Source organism: Pezoporus occidentalis, unplaced genomic scaffold (genome assembly GCF_034315485.1).
Source record: "Pezoporus occidentalis ecotype Australia unplaced genomic scaffold, CSIRO_AGI_Poc_V1 ctg310, whole genome shotgun sequence".
NCBI classification, from domain to species: domain Eukaryota; kingdom Metazoa; phylum Chordata; class Aves; order Psittaciformes; family Psittacidae; genus Pezoporus; species Pezoporus occidentalis.
In genome coordinates, this window is record NW_026915053.1 from 317,406 (window position 1) to 337,512 (window position 20,107).

General features: G+C 52.2%; 2 protein-coding genes across 19 annotated transcripts in view; both read left to right on the forward strand.

Moving 5' to 3' along the window:
• The window catches only part of ATP8B3 (ATPase phospholipid transporting 8B3), a 165,470-nt gene that overhangs the window by 122,662 nt on the left and 22,701 nt on the right, over positions 1-20,107 (forward strand). The gene's annotated exons all lie outside the window — the stretch shown is intronic.
• The window catches only part of TCF3 (transcription factor 3), a 69,296-nt gene that overhangs the window by 8,806 nt on the left and 40,383 nt on the right, over positions 1-20,107 (forward strand). For all 15 annotated transcript variants that reach the window (XM_062628201.1, XM_062628202.1, XM_062628194.1 and 12 more), the window contains exon 3: positions 3,181-3,253. In XM_062628201.1, coding sequence (XP_062484185.1) covers positions 3,181-3,253 — 73 coding nt within the window. The remainder of the gene's footprint in view (positions 1-3,180; positions 3,254-20,107) is intronic.

Here is a 20,107-nt window from a genome sequence, read left to right on the forward strand (position 1 = left end):
AAATAGAAAGCACTCATTGCACAATGGAACAAGGTTGTTCATTTGCTCCGCTCGTGTTTGCTGCTCAGACCTTGGGGTTTTTTTAGCATCAGCGAGCATTTAACAGAAATGCTGTGAAAAAGAGCTTTCCTTTTGCCTTTCTTTTTTTTTTTTTGTTGTTGTTGCTGTTGTTGTCATCGTTGATTTTTGCTGCTTGGTACCATTATGTTCATGCATCTCATTCTTCCCCCACTTGCATGTGCAGAAATGTCTCTTGCTATTGGGAAAGCGGGTTTCTAAGCACTTAACTGGATCCCAGACTGCTTTGGGTTGGAAGGGACCTTAAAGCTCATCCAGCTCCAATCCCTGCCATGGGCACTGACCCCTTTCCACTGGAGCAGCTTGCTCCAAGCCCCTGTGTCCAACCTGGCCTTGAACACTGCCAGGGATGGGGCAGCCACAGCTTCTCTGGGCACCCTGTGCCAGCGCCTCAGCACCAGCTTCTGCCTCAGAGCTCATTCAATCTCCCAGGTTAGCCGTTCCCCTTGGCCTGTCCCTACCTCAGGAGCTGAGGTCTCTGGGCATCCTATGCCAGCGCCTCACCACCCTCATAGCTTTTTCCCTTAGTCCTCTTCCCTACCTCAGGAGGAGGGAGCGTGCACCAGCCGGGTGGGCTCAGCCATGGAACAGCCACTTTTAGTCCTTTTGGATCTGTTTGCAAAGAGCAACACTGTCTTCCAAGGGCAGGGGATGGGGAAGGGAGGCCAGGACAAACCTGCGGTGTTGCAGAGGGACGCAGGCTGCAAGTGTTTTGTGCTGCCGGGCTTTGGTTTTGTTTTCTAGCCTGATTTCCTGAGGAAACATGATGTATTTGATGGTGGGGCTGCTCACCCATCCCAGGTGCCTCTGGAGCCCACCCTGGGTGGGCAACAGCTTCTTGGGGGTGCAGCAGGACCCTCCCCATGGTGCATGTTCAGAGGCACTGATGCAAGGCTCCCTGTAGGAGGGTGCAGGGAGAGGTGGGTTATGCCAGGGGTGAAGCTGCAGGAGGGCTGGTGTCTGCAGGCTGGTGCTTGGTTGTCCACGCAGGCTGCTACTTCAACGCTGTTCACACCTTCTTTAGATACCCATCTCTCTCATAGACATAATGTGCCTCTGTGCATGGATCTGTGCGATCCCAAATTTGTGCTCTTGGTGTTGAATGGCACTTGGTTCCTTAACTGCTCTCTTTGCATCCCTGCCACATTTCACTGTTGGTTTTTGGGCTGGTTTTTCTTTTTCCTCCGCAGCATTTGTGAAAACAAAGCTGGGCAGACGGTTTCGCACAGAGGAATGTTTCTGACCGCAGCCAGACATCAGCTATGTCAGGGCATGAAACGCTGCCTTTCTGTAGGCTCTTGTGCCATGGCATTGTTTAATCTTCAAAGCATTAAACTTTTGAGTAGTTCAGAAATTGCAAAGCTAAAAATAATAAAAATTCAAATGACTTGGTGGTAAAAGTATCTTGAGTAGTAAAAGGATATTAAAATGTTAATTCCCTAAGCGTTTTCCCACCAGTTGTTTTATTGGCTGCAGCTCCATTTGTGTGGGGAAGAATTAGTTTTCTGCAGCGTGCAGGTGCATATAAATTTTTAAATAACACCTTCTGAAAGCCTCCCAACATATATTGCAAATATTTATACAGGTATTTTTGAGGAAGCTCCCTGGCAGGAGGAGCAGCAGTTTGTTGTGATACTGAAGCTGCAGCAGTAGAGCAAGCAAGTAGCTGCAGTGACTGATACTGTAAAATACCCTGGTCTTCCTAATTGTGAGTTAAATACCTTTGCTCTTGCTGCAGCTTCTCCCACTGGACCCCAGGGCTGTGTTGGGTCATGGGTCTTCTAGGCTCCCCAGAGCACCAGGGGTGGAAACTGTTTTGTGAGGTTGGGGGGGTTCTTTCTGCTGGGCTGCACCCACAGAGCATGAGCAGCAGGTGGAGGGAGGGGATTCTCCCCCTCTGCTTTGATCTGGGGAGATCCCACCCCCTGCAGTCCTGATCCAGCTCTGGGGCAGCAGCACAAGAGGGACCTGGAGCTGCTGGAGCGAGGCCAGAGCAGGCCACGGAGATGCTGTGAGGGCTGGAGCAGCTCTGCTCTGGAGCCAGGTTGAGAGAGCTGGGCTGGGGCAGCCTGGAGAAGAGAAGGCTCCTGAAGGGGAGACCTGAGAGCAGCTCCAGTGCCTGAAGAGGCTGCAGGGAACCTGGAGAAGGGCTTTGAACAAGGGCCTGTAGGGACAGGCCAAGGGGAATGGCTTTAACCTGCCCAAGGGGAGACTGAGATGAGCTCTTAGGCAGAAGCTCTTCCCTGGGAGGATGCTGAGGCGCTGACACAGGGTGCCCAGAGAAGCTGTGGCTGCCCCATCCCTGGCAGTGTTCAAGGCAAGGCTGGACACAGGGGCTTGGAGCAAGCTGCTCTAGTCGAAGGTGTCCCTGCCCATGGCAGGGGTTGGAACTGGGTGAGCTTTAAGGTCCCTTCCAACCCAAACCAGCCTGGGATTCTGTGATTCCCTCTGGAGCTGGTGTGAGGCTTCCTGCACCAGGGTTGAGAATCACTGGAGTCTGTGGCTTAGTCATCTCTGGCTGTACCAGTCGGAGCCCCCAGGCAGCCCATGTCCTCCCTGGGCACATTGCCATTGATGGGCTTGGGGAACACAGGAGACACAGGGTGAGACCTGGACCACTAGGGGTGCTGGGGTGGTGTTCAAGGTTAGAACAAGCTTTGCTGGGTGCTCTGGTCTCAGGGGGGGTGCTGTAATTTCCTGCTTTTTGTTAATGGAGTCGCCCTTTCTCCATGGCCCCGTGGGCACCTTGTATTGTGGACCATGGGGAATGAGTTAGGGAAGAAACTGTTGGTTTTGACCACAGCAGTGCTGCCTCTTGGACGGTTTTTGGTTGCACCTAAGGAACCAGACACACTGTGTACACAGGAGTTCATGCACGTAGGAATGTGTGTGTATGTTAGTGCACAGCTGTGCTGCTCTCTTGTCCTCCTGCAGCTGATCTATGTAGCAGGGACACAAGGAAAGTGTTTTGCATCGATAAAGTGCTTCTCTCCCCCCTTTCCTCCCCTCCACCTACCCAATCTGACCCCCTTTGCAGCAGCACAGTAAACCTAACATACTGAAGTCTCTTTTCCCTTCTCTCTCATCTTCTTGTTTTTCTAGATGTTTCCTCTGCCGGTGGCTAATGGAAAAAACAGACCCACGACCCTAGCGAGCACTCAGTTTGGAGGATCAGGTACTGTCATCTGAATTGTTTTTTACTTAACACCATAATGTTTCTTGCAGTAAATTTGCGTTGCTTCCAGAGACCCCAAAGGAGGGGTGTCTGTAGTTTTGTGTTACGTATTTTTTCTGGTGGTGATCTGGTAGTATTTCTCTGGGTGATTTCCTTGTTACTCCATGTGTCTGCGGGTAGGCAAAGCTGTTCTTGCTGATCTGTCTCCAGAAATCAGTACCTGGGTTGAAGGTTGTTGTGTTGCAGCAACCTGGGAGCAGGCAGGCAGTGCTGGTCTCTGAGGTTGCTTAGATGAACGTGTGTCTGCACATGTACTCCCAGAGTTTTGCTGTTCATCACTGAAGGCATGTTGGTAGTCATTAATTCCTGGGGCTCAGCTGCCCAAAAAGAAACTGATGGAGTTTGGATGTCTGCTCTGTTCAACCCCACCAGCAGCTCCCTGTTGTTGGGTGGGATCTCAGTGTTCCCGAAGAGGCCTGGCCAGATGCCTCTAGCTTCCTGCTGTTGGGTGGGATCCTGGCATTCCCAAAGGGACCTTTGCAGAGCCTTCCTGGCCAGATGCCTCCAGCCAGCATGGCTGTCCTGAGGAGACAGGCAGCAGGGATGGCTGGAGCTGATTCACCAGCCTCCAAGCTGGACCCCACTGTGGTTTTGGGGTGCTCTTGACCAGAGCCTCACCTATCATGCCCTGCCCCTGAAGCCGGCAGCTCACCCTGCTCCCAGAAGTGCTGAGTGGCCCCATCTCTGCCAGCCAGGATCACAGAATCACAGGCTGGGATGGGAGGGACCCTAAAGCTCATCCAGTTCCAGCCCCTGCCAGAGGCTTCTTCCACTAGATGCGGATGCTGAGGAGGGACCAGGGGTGAAAACATCAAAGGGCTTTGGGAGCAGGGAGGAGCGGGCTGGTGATGCAGCTGTGATAGGAGATTCTCTGAAGGGCCCATGGCTTCAGATATCTGATGGGGAGAGGCAGCACCGGTTAATTTGAGGCTGAAGCAGAGAATTCCTCACCCGGGGAATGGCAGGATGATGCCGTGCCCTGCCAGGCTTTTGCTGCCCAGGAAGCTGCTCTGTGCAGGGCTCGCTGCGGCCCCTGGCATGCAGGAAGTTCAGGTAATTTGCCCTTCTTGCTGAAACATGCTGATGCTTTATGGATGGTTAAAACATGACCTTCTCTGCCCTGGCCTGACATAAACTGTCCAGGGTAACTCCTGGCCATGTGGAATGGCCATGCCCTCACAGCAGGAGGCTTCCTGGGAACCTGGGTGGGATTTCTGGATAGCAGCTTTGGTGGCACGGGATGCTGTGGGCAGCTCTCAGGGAAACCTGCAGAAGCTGGACGGGAGGAGAGTTCTCTGCCCTGCCCTTCTTCTGCCTGGTTTTGCCCAGGGAAATCTGATGCTTTCAGACTACACTATTTAGCTGCATGTCAAGATGGTTTCGAGCAAACATTTTTACACGGAGGGAAGCTGTTGAGTGGATGCTGGGGGAAATTCAAGGGCAGAAAACTTTTGGGTTACCCCAGATGGAAGCTGATCTCTCCAGTGTTTCTGTGTGTGACTTCTGCTGTTAAAATAATCCACAAAATACGTGCTGCCTGCTAGGGAGAGAATAGGCATGGAGCAGCTTGCATTAATTCATTTCCTGCTTGGGGGCTGGCTTGGCTGTTGGGTTTCTAATGCTGGCCAGTGAGGAGTGGCTGCGAGCAGGGCTCTGGTGCAGCCAGCGCAGCGACCAGACCTCCCTCCGATGGCTGTGCAGCAGCCAAAATGACACAAAATCTTTTATTCTCTCTCTCTTGCCCCCCCTTTTTTTTTCTTTCGGGTGACTGAAAGGTAATGTTGACACCACCCTTCCTCTGGGCTGCTGCTTTTTGAGTCTGGCTGCGAGCAGTTCATAAAGAGAGGACCGGTATTATACAACTGCTCTGAAGGCAGTTGCACAATCACTGCTGTCCCAGTCTCAGGGCTCTGCGGCGGCTCTTTCGTCCTGCTGTGGGCATCCTGGGTTAGAGATGGTTAGGCCAAAGGGAATGGCTTTAACCTGCCAGAGGGGAGACTGAGATGAGCTCTTAGGCAGAAGCTCTTCCCTGGGAGGGTGCTGAGGCGCTGTCCCACGGTGCCCAGAGAAGCTGTGGCTGCCCCATCCCTGGCAGTGTTCAAGGCCAGGTTGGACACAGGGGCTTGGAGCAAGCTGCTCCAGTGGAAGGGGTCCCTGCCCGTGGCAGGGGTTGGAACTGGATGAGCTTTAAGGGTCCTTTCCAACCCAAACCAGTTTGGGATTCTACGAGTCTAAGCCTTTTGCTCCAGCAGCGCAGTTACCCCTTGGCCAGTCATCCTTGGCCTGCGCTTCGTAGAGCAGGGGGCATGTTTCATTTGCGTGTTGGCTTTGTGACTTCTCTCTGGTCCTCAGAGAGGGTTTTTTGGGTGAGATGAATCACTGCAATAAGATGGTAACAACATGTGCCATGCACAGCGTGCACTGTGTCTGTGGGGAGGATGCAAGGTGTCCAAACCACGTCCTAGATAGTGGCAAATGGTTGTTTTCATAGTTTGTTGATGCTGATTTATCTTAATTCACTAATGGACAGCAAGGTACAATCAGATATGAACCCATCCCCAGTGACGGAACCAGCCATCCGTCTCAGAATTTGATTTGAAGTCAAATTGTCACCAACCCTGATGTGGTCAGACAGTGAGGAGCAGATGGTCCTTGCATTTGGGGATCTGGACTTGCTGAGGCAGCGGAGTGCCTTGCAGCCATGCTGTAATCTGGACCTGCAGATTAGCTCCCTAAATCTTCCTGCCTTGCAGGGAATGCCTAGGCTTCATCTTTAATGTGTCCTGTTCAATCGGATCCTGTACCACTGATAAAAGATGGTACAGCATTTCCCCTCTGCTGCTGTCCAGAAAGGAGAAGTTGATGCTGGTTTCCCTAAGTCTTAGCTTGGTGGTGTGCACCACAGTGCCATTATCTCATTAATGGGGGTTACTGTAGTGACTCCAAGGTAATGAACCAGGAAACTTGGTGTTTCTTGCTTTTACCCACCCGTGGACACATGGATTTCTAGCCTCTCACTTTACATCTCTCTCCTCCATGGGCCAGTCCTGGTGCAGTATGTAGCTTTTCTTTTTTTCCCTTTTGGAGGAGCTCTTAACTTGAGGCTGTTTCCTCCCCAGTGGAAGTTAGGAGTCAAGGGACAAGACAGTGGTTGATGACTCTGGCCAAAATGCCTCACTTGCTGTGATGAAGTTCTTGCTTCCAGAGTTCAGCTGGCAAATAAGGGAGCAAAGTCTGCTGCTAGAAAATGCCGGGGATAAAATTGCCCCAAAGTAAACTCATTTTCAGGTCCCAATTAATAATTCATAGCATCCTAGCCTGGTTTGGGCTAGAAAGGACCTCAAAGCTCCCTTAAGGTATTAAAAGGCCACAACAGATTGCCCTGACCTGCTCGTGCAGGTGCTGTCTTTGCAAAGGGGAGGCCGTTTCTCCCTCCCAGGTCAGGAAGGTTCAAAGTGTTCGAGCACGCCCTCCAGCTTTTGAGATCCTTTTGCTTTACTCTTTGTCTCCTGCTTTTATTTTAAGCTGTGCCACTGTTTCCCTCACTTCTGTCCTTAAATGCACCGGGGAGGAACTGGTTCAGCTTCCCCGCCGCATGGACAATTCAGCACCTCCGCTCTGCGCTTTCTTGGCAAGGAGCAGCCCAAACAATTGCCACTAGGATGGAGCTGACGTCATGCCGACCGTGTCTGCGGCATTTATAGCACATATAGGTCACCACAGGGAAGTTGCTCTTCTGGGGCTTTGAGCTGCAACTTGTGCTCTCTCCAGCCTGAGCTGTGTCATTTGCTGCTGGTGGTTTATGTGAGCCGGGACGCTCAGTGTGTGCCTATTGTCCTGCTCCTGGAAGGCAGCGGTTTCATCATCCCCTCCCCACAGTTTGTTTATGATTTGCAGTAGCACAACATTGAAAGCCATGTCCTTCACCCCCCCCCCCATGTTGTAGTTAGTCATAAATGACTAAAGTGATAGAACTGAGCTCTCTCCCAGTGCACTTCATTAAACAGTGCCTCGAGCAGGAAACCGCTTGTGCTAAATTTCACATGGAAATAGCCATTTTTAATTGCCATTAAGACAGGAGGAGTGGCAGGAGGCAAAGAAGTTTTCATTGTCTCTTCCCAGCCCAGGCTGTGGCATGGGGCTGTCGCCTTGTGGCTGCGGAGTTTTCAGCAGAGTCGGTGCGTTCCAGCTATGCCTTTGTTTCAGTGAATGAGCTGGGACTCTGCGGAGCAGGGAAATAAAGCTGAGGCAGATGGTTGTGCAAGGTAAGGCAGCATCCGTGGTTAGCATGGAGCGTGGGACTATCTCCCCTTCCCTCTGGAAACAGTGCACGGGGCCAGGTTTGTGTCCTGTTGGAACAGGAGCCTGGGCAGACTCCTGCTGACAGATGATTCCGCATGCAGCAATTTTCCTTCCCTTTTGAGTAAGTGAATTCACCATTAAATGCCTTTTCCTCCTTGCTTTGTGCTGAAGGGAGTTCCCTCGCTCAGGATCTCGGTGGGTTTGGAAGGGGGAGTCCCCTTTTGGTCTGTGCTGTGATTTCCACGCCTGAAATTTGCTGGGTGCTTTTGTACTGGTGAGGATGGTGAGATGAGGCTCATTGTCGAGGGAATGGCTTTGATCGGGGGAAGTTCATAACATACACTTGAAGCTGGGGAGGTTTTCAAAGAGTTACAAGCTGGTGCATGTAAGAGATTTTAAGTTATAGTGTACTGAACAAAGTAAATGGATTCTCCCTGGAGGTAGGTGAGTCCGTATTCCCTTTGAAAGCCTGCTTTAAACAACGTTCAGACTTGGATACCTGTGGCAACAGCACTGAAAGTAATAAATTCTCTGGAAGATGAGGTTGTCTCTTTAATTTGGGCTATGGTGAGCTGTTTGAAGATTTAATTCTTTGGTGTGTGCACGCAAGGCTGCGTTGGGTGAGGAGGGGAGGGTCTGGGGGTGCTGGGCGGACATAGGCTGGGTGGTTTGCAGTGAACCCAGGGAGGTTAGGGAGTTGTGAAGAGCTAAGTGCAGCGTTTCTGTTGCCCTGCTGTCAGCAGTGGAGTTCCAGGCTGCAGAAACTCATTTGCAACTGTTTCCCATAGTGAGGAAAGCGGGAGCTTTTCTTAGTAAGGATGTATCACGTTTTCCTACTAAACTGCCTCAAGTTTTCCCACATGTTCTGTTTGTGCTGAAGTGGGAGCGATGGGCTTTGCTATTTTGATAGATGATGAAAGGCAGACATGAGGTGCACAATATGCGACTTTATATTTAAAACTGGCACTTCCCATTAAAGAACGTACTTGAGGCTGCTTGTTTATGTTGCGGTTGTGAACGTGCCCATGCAGCAGCCTTGCAAAGCTGTCACTAAACACAAAGCCACCACAATACAGAAGTCAAAGCAGAAAAATTTCCTTGCCTGCCTATTGGCATGGCTGGTTCTTGCAAATACTGCTTTTTAGCCATTAACAAAGGAAAATGATGCGAGGGCTCTGCTCTGCTCTTGAGCCAGGCTGAGAGAGCTGGGCTGGCTCAGCCTGGAAAAGAGAAGGCTCCTGAAGGGGAGACCTTAGAGCAGCTCCAGTGCCTAAAGGGGCTGCAGGAAACCTGGAGAGGGGCTTTGGACAAGGGCCTGTAGGGACAGGCCAAGGGGAATGGCTTGAACCTGCCCGAGGGGAGACTGAGATGAGCTCTTAGGCAGAAGCTCTTCCCTGGGAGGGTGCTGAGGCGCTGGCACAGGGTGCCCAGAGAAGCTGTGGCTGCCCCATCCCTGGCAGTGTTCAAGGCCAGGCTGGACACAGGGGCTTGGAGCAAGCTGCTCCAGTGGAAGGGGTCCCTGCCCATGGCAGGGGTTGGAACTGGAGGAGCTTTGAGGTCCCTTCCAACACAACCCAGGCTGGGATTCTATGATAGGTTTCTATGAAAAAATAAATGAGGTAATAACCAGATAAAGCCTTGCCATGGCCAGGTCCATCTGACAAAGCTGGGAGATCATCTTAGCCTGGACAGCGACAGAGCCTTGCAACCCTCCGCTGCTCTCTGTGGTGTTCCCATTCCTGCTGCTGCCAGATCCCGCTCCCGGGATGTAGGAGGATGTGGGAGGATGCTGCTGAGGGTATGGCAGGGGAACACCCGGGGTGCTTCAGCCCCAGTCAGTGACAGAGCCTGGAGGCTTTTAGTGCAGTTCATCTCTCCCGTGCTTGTCAGGTGCATTTAACAGCTTTCTGCTTTGCTGTTGGCTTTGCTTTTGGGAAGCTCCCATTCTCCTTCTCTCCCCTTTCTTCTCCCTGCTTTTCCCGTGGGGTGGCTCCCGTTAAATGGCACACAGACCACGCTTGGAGGGCCCGAAAGCTGGGGGCAGGGAGCACGGGTCAGCAGGAAATAGCAAACATGGGGGAACAAATGGCAGGGGAAGATCTTCACGCCTGCCTCCCTTAATCCAGCATCACACCCTGGCTACATCTCTGATCCCTGTGTCCTGGGGTGCCTGCTCCTGCTCCCAGGGCTTCCCTACCGTGGTAGGTGTTTCTGCAGTGAGGTTACATAGGAAGGCCTTCCTCTATCTCTCTGTTACCTCTCCTCAAATTTGGGGTTTTTCCTTGGATTTTTGGGCAAGGCTGGGAGGGAGATTGCCCTGCCAGAGGCACAGCTGCTTTCTAATGGATCCATGAGGAATGAGCCTGGAAAGAGCAGGAAAAGGGTGACAGTGCTGTTGAGGCAGCGGGGGGGGGCCCTGTCAGCAGCTTAGCAGCTGGGGAGAGGTAAAGGTAACCTGGTCCCTGTCTCGGTGGGTGTTTAGCTTCAGGGGGTGAAAGGGCGTTTTCAGGGGAGGGGCATTTGGGGGTTTTGGTTGGTTTTTGCTCCTCTTCCACCCCAGGGAGAGTCCTTCTGGCTGGATTTGAGATTTTGAACTAGGAGAGAGCACAGCGAATGTCAGGGAGCACTGAGATAAGTGACAGCTTTTGGTTAGATACTGCAGATACAACCCAGAGCTCGTTGAAACACAGGGTTTCAGCTTTGCCAGGAGAGCTGAAGCAGTCCAGCCATCTCCTGCCACCAGAGCTGTTTCCTTCTCTCCATGAGGCAATTCAGCACCAGTGTAACTGTGCCTGCTCGAGGGGTAGGATGGGATGAGCGTATCTTGCATAAAATCAGGTGCCTGCCCTGGATTAAGGCTGATGTGAAACTGGGCTAGGAGGGAGCCTTCTGAGTCTCCAAAGAGCATGGACAAGCTCAAGCACCTGCTTTTCTTCTAATAAGAGGAGCTGGTTGTGTATTAATTGCATGCCTAATGTTGTTCTTCTGTTGGTACTGCTCCTTAAGGGGAGACCTTAGAGCAGCTCCAGTGCCTAAAGGGGCTGCAGGAAACCTGGAGAGGGGCTTGGGACAAGGGCCTGTAGGGACAGGCCAAGGGGAATGGCTTGAACCTGCCCGAGGAGAGACTGAGATGAGCTCTTAGGCAGAAGCTCTTCCCTGTGAGGGTGCTGAGGCGCTGGCACAGGGTGCCCAGAGAAGCTGTGGCTGCCCCATCCCTGGCAGTGTTCAAGGCCAGGTTGGACACAGGGGCTTGGAGCAAGCTGCTCCAGTGGAAGGGGTCCCTGCCCGTGGCAGGGGTTGGAGCTGGAGGAGCTTTAAGGTCCCTTCCATGATTCTATGCTTCTCCAGAGGGTGTTGCAGACAGCCTGGCCTCACTCAGTTGATGCCTGTGTCCCTGCTGGCCCTCTGAGCAGAGAGCAGCCGGTGCAGAGTGTTGCTGCACGCTCTGGAGGCCCTTCTGCCCAAAGGTTCCCAAATACTTTGCAAGCCTTGATTAACACATTAGCTTATCCAAATTGAGTTATATATGCCACGGAGAGAAGAAAGATACTGCGCTCCTTCAGCGTTGACTTAAAGTTTAATTAATTTTGTTGCCAAATGAGGCATGAAATACAGTGTGAGATATCTTGTGGTGCTGCATGCGTAATTGTACAGGGGACTGAGAGCACAGCCAGCGCTGAGGATAGGAGATCACCTGAGGCAAGCTGGGCATGGAGCTCCTGTGGCACTGCAGTGTGTGCATCTGGCACAGTCACAGCACTGAGCTGCTTCAGGGGGATGTGCTCCCCGGGGGAGCTATTCCCAATTAATAATTCATCGAATCCCAGCCTGGTTTGGGTTGAAGGGACCTTAAAGCTCCTCCAGCTCCAACCCCTGCCACGGGCAGGGACCCCTTCCACTGGAGCAACTTGCTCCAAGCCCCTGTGTCCAACCTGGCCAGGGATGGGGCAGCCACAGCTGGAGGTGTTCAAGGCCAGGCTGATGGCCTGGATTCCGCTTTTGGGATGGCCTCTGAATTCAGCTTTGGGGAATTTTTGTGGCAGCTCTTTTGATGTTCTTCTTGCTGCCGTGATTAATGGCTTGGAGGGATAATGTCTTCACAATTCCTTGCTTCCCCATTAACGGGGGGAAAGAGGCAGTGCAAGGGATCTGCCTTCTTTATCCTGGAATTTCCAGTTAACTCTCCAGGTAACTCAGCTTCAAAGCCAGGAGGGAGAACAATCCAACAATCTAGTCCATCTCCCTACTAACCCTGAGCAGCACATCCCCACCTCCAGAGTGACCTAAGGCAATGTTTTCCTCTTACCTTCAACTGGAGATTGCATCAGGTGCCGAAGGGAGGTGAAGTTAGTATGGCATAAGCTTTTTCTAGCTGGGCAGTCTTCATGCTTAGACAGGGAGTCCAAAGAAACACATTGGTTTCATTTCAGAGCGTCTGGGAGGAAGAGCAGCCTCCAGGATGCATGTGGCTTACTGGAGTAACCTTTTTGTCCCACCAAGTGGGGCAGAGGGCAGTTGTTTATAACACTTTGGCCCACCCTGAATGGGAAGAACCTTCCAGGAGAGCAGATAGGCTCCCTGTGCCCTGTCTGCAGGGTGCTGGGGACTGCCAGCGAGCTGAGGGTTCTCCTTTAGTGGTAGCACTTGCATCTCTTTGGAGCCAGTGGGCAGCAGGTTTGGTGGCGGCTGCCTGGAGCTTGCTGGCTATCACTCAAGAAAGAGCAGTTTCTCTCCTTCTCAAAGAGGCTTGAAGCATCTTTTGCCCCTTGTTCACCCTTGGGAACATGGAATCAGCAAGCTTTTCCTCCTCCGAAAGCCCTGCCTGCGTCTCCATATCGTGCTCTGTGCACCCAGGAGACAACCTGGAAGAAGAGTCAGCCAAACTCCTGCAGGACGAGACTTGGAGGACCCTGGGGTTGCCTCTCTCACCCTTGGGCCTCATCCTGCACGAGTGGGGGGGACATGGTTGTGGCAGTGACAAAACTTGTCCTTGTGGTGGTGAGTGTGTGACCGCTCATTGGCAAGCAGAGAGCCCCTGGGCCCCTTCTGCTTCCTGGGGTTTTTATTAAAGTGAGGTGGTCTCTCTTCCAAAGGCTCCTTAATGCCCTGTTAACATTGTTATACAAAACAGCAGTGTGCCATTTAATTAGGAGAACTATGTCCTAACCTCTACCATATGTTGCTCTTCTCTTATTTGCATTTGAAAGTCCAGCTGAATTTCAATGCGAAACTGGATTTTATCCAAATGATGAATGGCATCAGAGGCTGTGGGAAGGTGGATGTGCCTCCCTGTCGCATATGGTTGGGGGTTTTGGGTGGGGGGGTGTATGTGTGTGTGTCTCTTGCTCTATTTTAAAGAACATTTTAAAGCAAGGTTCCTTTATTCCTTGGGCCGTGGTTTCGAACTGTTCATGCCTTTCCTCTAAAACCTCAAGTGAACTTGGCCGTCTGGGTGGTCACTCCTGCATCTTCTGAAGTTCCCCCAAAGGAGAGGGATTAGATTTGCTCTTAAGCAACATGTTTTCAATGGCAGTTCATGGCTAAGGAGATGAATCTGCTGCCAAACCTCCCTGTGCTTCTGGGTGCTCTGTCCTTGCAGGGTTCTGATGTCCTTAAACACTTCTTGGTATTGACAAGCACCTTTGCTTTCAGAAGGCAAGTGAACAGCCCAGCTCTGAATCACCTTAGTCTTTGTGTCAGGAGTGTGCTGAGGGTTATTCACTTCATCCCTGCCCCATCCCTGGGCAGTGTTCAAGGGCAGGTGGGACACAGGGGCTTGGAGCAAGCTGCTCCAGTGGAAGGGGTCCCTGCCCATGGCAGGGGTTGGAGCTGGATGAACTTTAAGGTCCCTTCCAACCTAAGCCATTCCATGATTCTGTGGTTCTCCAGCCTGTCAGAGTGGGGTTTGTGCCCATGCGGACCCGCTCGTCTCCTGGCATGCAAGGCTTTGCCCCAGGCTGAAGCTTTTTGGCTTTTTATGTGTACTTTGTTGCAGTGGTGGCAGCTCCAAGCCCCTTCCCCAATGGGGCCCTCCTTGGTTTCTCTGTGGCTGTTGCTTCTCCAGCAGCACAGGGGAGAAGCAGTTCCCTGGGGGCTGTAGAACAGGAGCCGTGGCCTCTTGCTGCTGCATGGAGTGCTGGAGGAGGAGCTGCTGGAGGAGCCTTACAGTGGCTGGGTCCATGGCTGCACACCCCCACACTGCTGCTGGGCTTGACCACTTGGCTGGAGGTTGGATTGTTCTCCTTGTCTGGGGTATGATTAAACTGAGTTAAGCCCTGTGACAAGCTCAGCATTGCACTGGGTGTGCTCACGCGGCTCTTGGGGACCTTTTACTTCACCTACCTGGCAAAAAACCCTCTGAAAAGTCTTTCATACCCCATTATTTCACTGTGGATCTGTCTCAGGGAGGAGTTACCATCCCTGGAAGTGTTCACACATGGTAGACGAGGCCCTCAGTGCCATGGGTTAGCGGTGGCCTTGGCAGTGCTGGCAATGGTTGGACTGGATGAGCTTCAAGTTCTTTCCCCACCTGGTTGCCTGTGATTCTGTGATTGCCTGGTTGCCAGCCACGGTGCTCGCAGGGGGAGCTGCTTGCTGCAGGTTTCTGACTTTTGTTCTCCTTCCTCTTGGCTCCTTGAGGATCAGTTCAATGTTGAAGCCAGTTTTCGGTGGGGTTTTGTGTTGTGTTAATGCGGCTGAACTGATGTGATTACATTTCCAGATTTCGGTAATGGAATAACAAGTCAGGAAGCTCTTTTTTTGTATATATATATACAAAAAAAGGAGAATTTATGTCACTTCCAAATCATCCAGTTCTCCAGTTGGGAAGATCTTTCCCCTTCTCAGTTACTCTTGACAAGAAGGCTTCTTGCTGCTGTGGCCATGTATGCAGACCCCAGCGCTGGTACATGGAGCTGCTGCCCTTCACACTTCTGCTGTGCTCAGCCACTGCCCCAGAGCAGCCATGAGGTTGTCTTGGGTGCCCAGAAAGATGGATCTTCCCTTCTCCAGGAGAGCTGCCAGGCCAGAGTGCCTCTGTGTGTGTCCCCCAGTGCTGCGTTTGGGGCAGAGACCTTCACTGGGACAGTTTCAGCAGCATCTCGAGGTGCGTTGGCTTTTGTGCTGGCTCTGAGGTTTCTGAGGAGCTGGAAAACAGCTCAGCCAAATCACCTTGCAATGGCAGCTTCCTTTTCAAACAGAAGGATGTTGTTGTGGAGGTAGTGGCTTCCCATGATTTTCCCCCAGTTTGAGTGCTTCCTTGCTGTCGCTCCCCCAGTGTCAGGCTGCGCGGTCCGCTTTGGTTTGGACACAGCGAAAGCGCAGCACAGGGTGCTTGTGTCTCAGGTCTGGCTTCCCAAAGCACCTAGCTGCGCCTCCCCTTCCAGGATGGAGGTGGTAGCTGGTGGAGCCCCAGCCCTCCAGAGCCTTTGCCCTTCTTTGGATATGCTGCACAAAGGTAGTGAGTCACTTTTCCATCAAGCCGATGGTTACCCTGCTCCTGTCTTGTATTTGTGTTGTGTAGCCAGCAGGATTATTTATAGCTTCGCCAGCATCCCGAGTCTATTGTTTCAGCAAAGAGCAGGAATGACTGGATGACTTCCTGAGATTTTTTTTTTTACCACCCCCTCATTTTTTGTTTTTTTAAATCTGCTTTTCCTTCCAAGTATTATATTCGCCAGTTGGTTGCTTTCCCCCCACATCTTCCCCTCTTGATTGTGCATTTGTGCTGCTGACAAGCCCACTACCGGTGTCGCTTTAACTCTAGAAGCTCTCCCAGGAAAAGCCAAGGGCTTTGAACGACACAAGCAGCTCTTACTGGGCCTGCATCTTGCCTTGGAGGTGCTGAGGACCAAGGCAGGAGGCTCCAGCAGTGCTGTTAACAGGAGGGCAAGTGCCTGTGTGCTTGCAGGTACATTGTGCTGTGCAATGACGCGCAGCCTGAGTGCGGGGTTGGTCTGGTCAAAGGTTCAGCCTTTTTGTCACTGCCCACTGAAGGTGTGAATTGGGGTGGTGCAAAGGCCTCACCTAACCCCAGGCTGCAGGGGGTGAAAGCCATTTCCATGCTGGCAGTGGATATTGCAAGACCTTAGCAGTCATCTGTTTTAGCTAAGCCCTTCCTTGGACACCAGTGGGTAGTCAGTGAAGGGAAGGGGCAGGGTGCGTGCTTTGGTGATCTCAGATGACCTGAACCTTTGGGAAGGACCTGCAGGTTGAGCATCCTTTGGGAGCATCACACAGGGCCCTGATGGCTGCTGTCCACAGCTCCTTCTTGCCCCAAAAGCCCAGGTCTGCTTTGGGTCTTCTTGCTTGAAATGGGGGCCCAAGACTTTGGGTTTGGTTTGATTGAATTCTCCTCCTGGCCAAGTGAGATGTGGGATGCTCTGAGGCGAAGCCTTGCTGCTGCCCACCCCAGTTGCATTTCCTTCATTAGCTGCTTCTCGGCTGATGTAACGAGCAGCCTCTGAGCTTGGACTGGCTGCAGCCACGACCTGCCCAACCAACCCAGGGGCTGAAACAGCTGAAGGGGAAGGAGGCTTTGCTGCCTTGTGGTCAGCAGAGGTCCTGCAGAAGTCCTCTCAGTTTCTATTAGCTCAGAACTCAAAACTTGGGGCTTGTTTATTTTTAAGCTGCTGTTTCCAGCAGAGGTGCTTGCACATCCCCTGCTCATCCTCACCTGGTTGGTTCCTGGCTGGGAAGCGTGAAGGTGATCCAAATGGATCCCCCTGCCGTGCTGGAAATGCCACTCGGATGTGAGCAGCTCAGAGCGGAAAGCGAGTCCTGACTTCTATCCTGTGGGGTTTTGACACACTCTTCATAGCTGGTTTTGCTGTTACAGGTTTCTTGTGGTGCAGAGCACCCTGGTCGGAAACCAGGGGAGTGTTGGATGAGATGCTGGCTTGGGGAAGAGATGATGCTCTGAGAAGGACCTGAGAATTGAGGCATCTCAGGGAACTGATGTCCGGAGCCATAAGCTCACAGCTTGTTGGAGTCCAAAGTGAAGATCCTTTGGGCCAGGCACTTAACACGATTCTTGTTAAGAGCTGGTTCCAAAGACTTTACAGCCCAAGTGGAGTGGTTTCAGGTTGCACAGGAGCTCCTGCATCCCAAAGGATGCTTGTGCTGGCTGCTAGCCTGACCCACACCGCTGCTCATTCCTGTTCCTATGGTGTTCTGTTCTTCTAGCTAGGGCACCCTTGGGCTGACTCCTTTCCATCCCAGACTCCGTTATTTCAGTTTTCCCTGGCTGGATTTACAGGCAGTGATCTCCTGAATAAATGATTCCTGGAGCATCCAGCTCAGCACAGCATTTTCCTGGAGTGGTGGGAAAAGCCAACCCTGGATGCCACTGAATTCCCTCTTCCTGCTGCTCCTCAGGTTCCTTTCAGTTAAGATGCATGGAAAAGAAAGATATGGGGAGCTGCAACTTAACATTTCCCACTGTGAAATCACTGCAGCTTAGGACCTCTGATGGCAGGATGTGGGCATCTCCTGCAGCACACTACCTCATCCAGCCCTTCTGGGTCAGCTCAGGAACAGAGAACAGCACTTCTTCCCCAGCTTGCTTTGTATTTTAGAAGCATTGTGGCTTTTTGTTCCGTTTTCTTTAAATGGCTTGCTATAAAGTTGAACCTGTAGGACTGAGGCTTTTTTACCCGAAGAAGAAAACTGAAAGATCAGTGGGACCCTGTGGTTTGCATTGCCAGTTGCAAAGGCTTTTCAGTGTGCTCCTGCGTGCGAAGCTCCGAGCCCTGGTGAGCACAAGGGCATGTTCCAAGAGGTGACCCCACAACATGTGGGTTAAATAGCTGGAGATAGGTTTGTCCATGCAGGTATTTAAGGGATAATCTGTGTTGCTTTATATTGTGCCAAGAGAGGCTGTCTCAGCTCTGGTCTCTGCCTGCTGCATTTCCAGCTCTGCCCTAATTTTTGGGCAAGTCTCTCCATATGTACAATAGCTCGGAACAATTCTGTTCCCTGGAGAGCCTTTGAGGTTTAACATTTGTAAAATGCTTTGAGATCTGCAGATAAAGGAAAGCAAGACAATAAACAGCAACCAGGGCTGTGCCAAAGAAATAATACCCTGTATCACCACCGCAGAGCTGAGCAGGATTGGGTGGAGATGCCTTTTGTTAGAGGGCAAACTACTGCTCCAGGAGCCCCTGCTGCAGCCTTGCTTGGGAGCCCTGCTCGCAGGAGAGGTGCAGCTAAGCCTTGACCCTGGCCTTTAAAGGGGCTTGTGTTAAGGAGGTAACATCTGTGGATAAGAGCATGATTGGGACACTGAGGTGAGCTCCACTCTGTCCCCTCCACACCCCCCCCCCGCCCATGCTTCCCATTGCCTGGGGTGCTCTCAGGCTGTCCCAGGGCTCCCTGTGTGAAGACCTGGTCCGGAAGATGCTGCCTCTCCCTGCAGTGCATCATGAAATCCCCTGGTGAAGTTAATGCACTCCATAAACCTCGTTAACTTTCTTCTAACTGCCTTTGCCTGTCCTTCGAGTGAACTCCTTTCTAGTCCCCCAGACAAAGGCAGGCAGGAGTGGGCAGGGACGGAGGAACCGGGAGCTGCCGAGCTCCTCCCCGGCATTCCGGGCAGGCGGGAGCGCGCCTGGGGCTCGCACCACTGGGCTCCTCGGCGGACCATGGCATCCCCGGACAAGCTGGCTTGGGGTAGGTTCTTCTTGCCAGACATCTGGCGACACTGGGGTTTTTTTTTTTGGCAGATGGAGTGTGAAGGAATCGTTTTGAGCGGATCCGTTGGGAATTGCGCTCTCGAGGGATTGGGAGGCAGGTGTGCTGCAGTGTCAGGCTGGAAGTGTTCAGGGATCCTTCTCCCCTCTTCCCCATGCTCTGAGCACCTGCTTTTCCGTACCGTTGCGCTTTTGGGCAGGTGCAGGGAGTGTTAATGCTGCTTGAGGACATACAGCCCTGTTTTGGGGGCAGGTTACGTGGCTCTACAAAAATAGCTCATCCCTTTCTGCTGCTTCCCTGCATTCCCCCATCAACCTATCCATAAATCCCTTAAAACCTATTAAAGCAAGCTGGGACGCAGCAGGAAGAGAAGGGTACAGAGTTGGAGGTTGGCTCCAGCATGCAATGGACTTAGTTGCCCCCTGAGGGTTTCTTGAGTGGGGTGGTGAGTGGTGGTCCCCATGCTGCGAGCTGCTGTGGATAACTGCTTCAGCTGGAGTGGGGGGGTAGCATCACCTGGAGGGGAGTTCCTTTCCCTATAAGGGGCTGGGGCGATGGTTTTCATTTCAGCTGGCTTTAGAAAGGAGTCAGACTGATGCCCAGCCATCTAGAGATGGCCTTACTTTAATTTGTTCATGTCTAGCTTTAACTGAAGAGAAACCAGTTTATCGGAATCAAATACAAATGGTGCCTGCTTTGAGATGAGGGGGGCTACGAGAGCTCTTGCTCTGCTTGGGAAACCTACATCTTTTAGTTTTAAATAAACGTGGGCTTGTGTTTAATGGAGGCAGTTATGCTGTGTGCTTTATAATGGGTAGGGTTCCTATGGGATGCCAAGGAGCAACTGAGGCTTTGGGATGCTGCTGAGATAAGGGGGAATAGACAAAGCCGTGCAAGTGCAGAATGGGCTTCCTATGAGGGAGTAAAGCCGAGGTCATCCAAGGTAGCTGTGTGCTCCTTGTCCCAATCGCAGCAGCGTGGGCAGGAGCTGGACACCCAGACCCTCAATCGTGGGCACCATGGAGGTTTGCAACCACCTTGTCCTCCTCTTGGTTCTGCCTGGGGCTGAGAGGGCCCAGGGAGCAGCTGAGGCAGCTTGCACAGAGGTGGTTGTCACCTCCAGGCTCCGACCTGGTCCCTGTGCTATGGTGGCAGAAGCAGATGGGTCTCTGGTGTTGCCTGAAAGGCCAGAGGTGCAGAGCTGTGCTTGTGCAAACAGCTGAGCCGGCCAAGACCTTCCTCTTCACATCCGTCCTGCCCTGCCCCGTCTTTTGGGGCACTTTGTGCTCCAAATGAGGAACTGGTTTCCATTGAGTTTCCTCCTGTCTTACACGTTCAGCAGCCCCTGGAAAGTCCAGTGAGCCCCAGAACTTGCTCAGGATAAGTGATGGGTGAGAAGGACCCTTCGCTTCCAGAGCAGCGAGTGCTGAATGCTCTTGAACCACCTCGTGAGCCTGGGGCAGCAAGTAACCATGGGGAGCTTGGTCCATGGCCAGGGTGGCTCAGGATCTCCTCGGGAGCAGAGGCAGGAGCTGCCTGCAGAGCACGTGCCCTAGAGGCTGCCCCAGCAAACTGGAGCTCCAGGGTTTTAACCCTCTTCAGACAGCCAGAGCCTCTGCACTTACGGGTTGGGCACTGATGCAGTTCATGGAGGGGAAAAAAAAGCCCTTTGAGCTTCTCGTAGTTCTGAGAAACATGAGAAACTTATTAATGGTCAATTTTACTAGTCAGTTGTGTTGGTATTCCTGATAAGAAATATTACTGCTTGTCTAGACAAAGGCACTAGAAATCGTACCATCATGT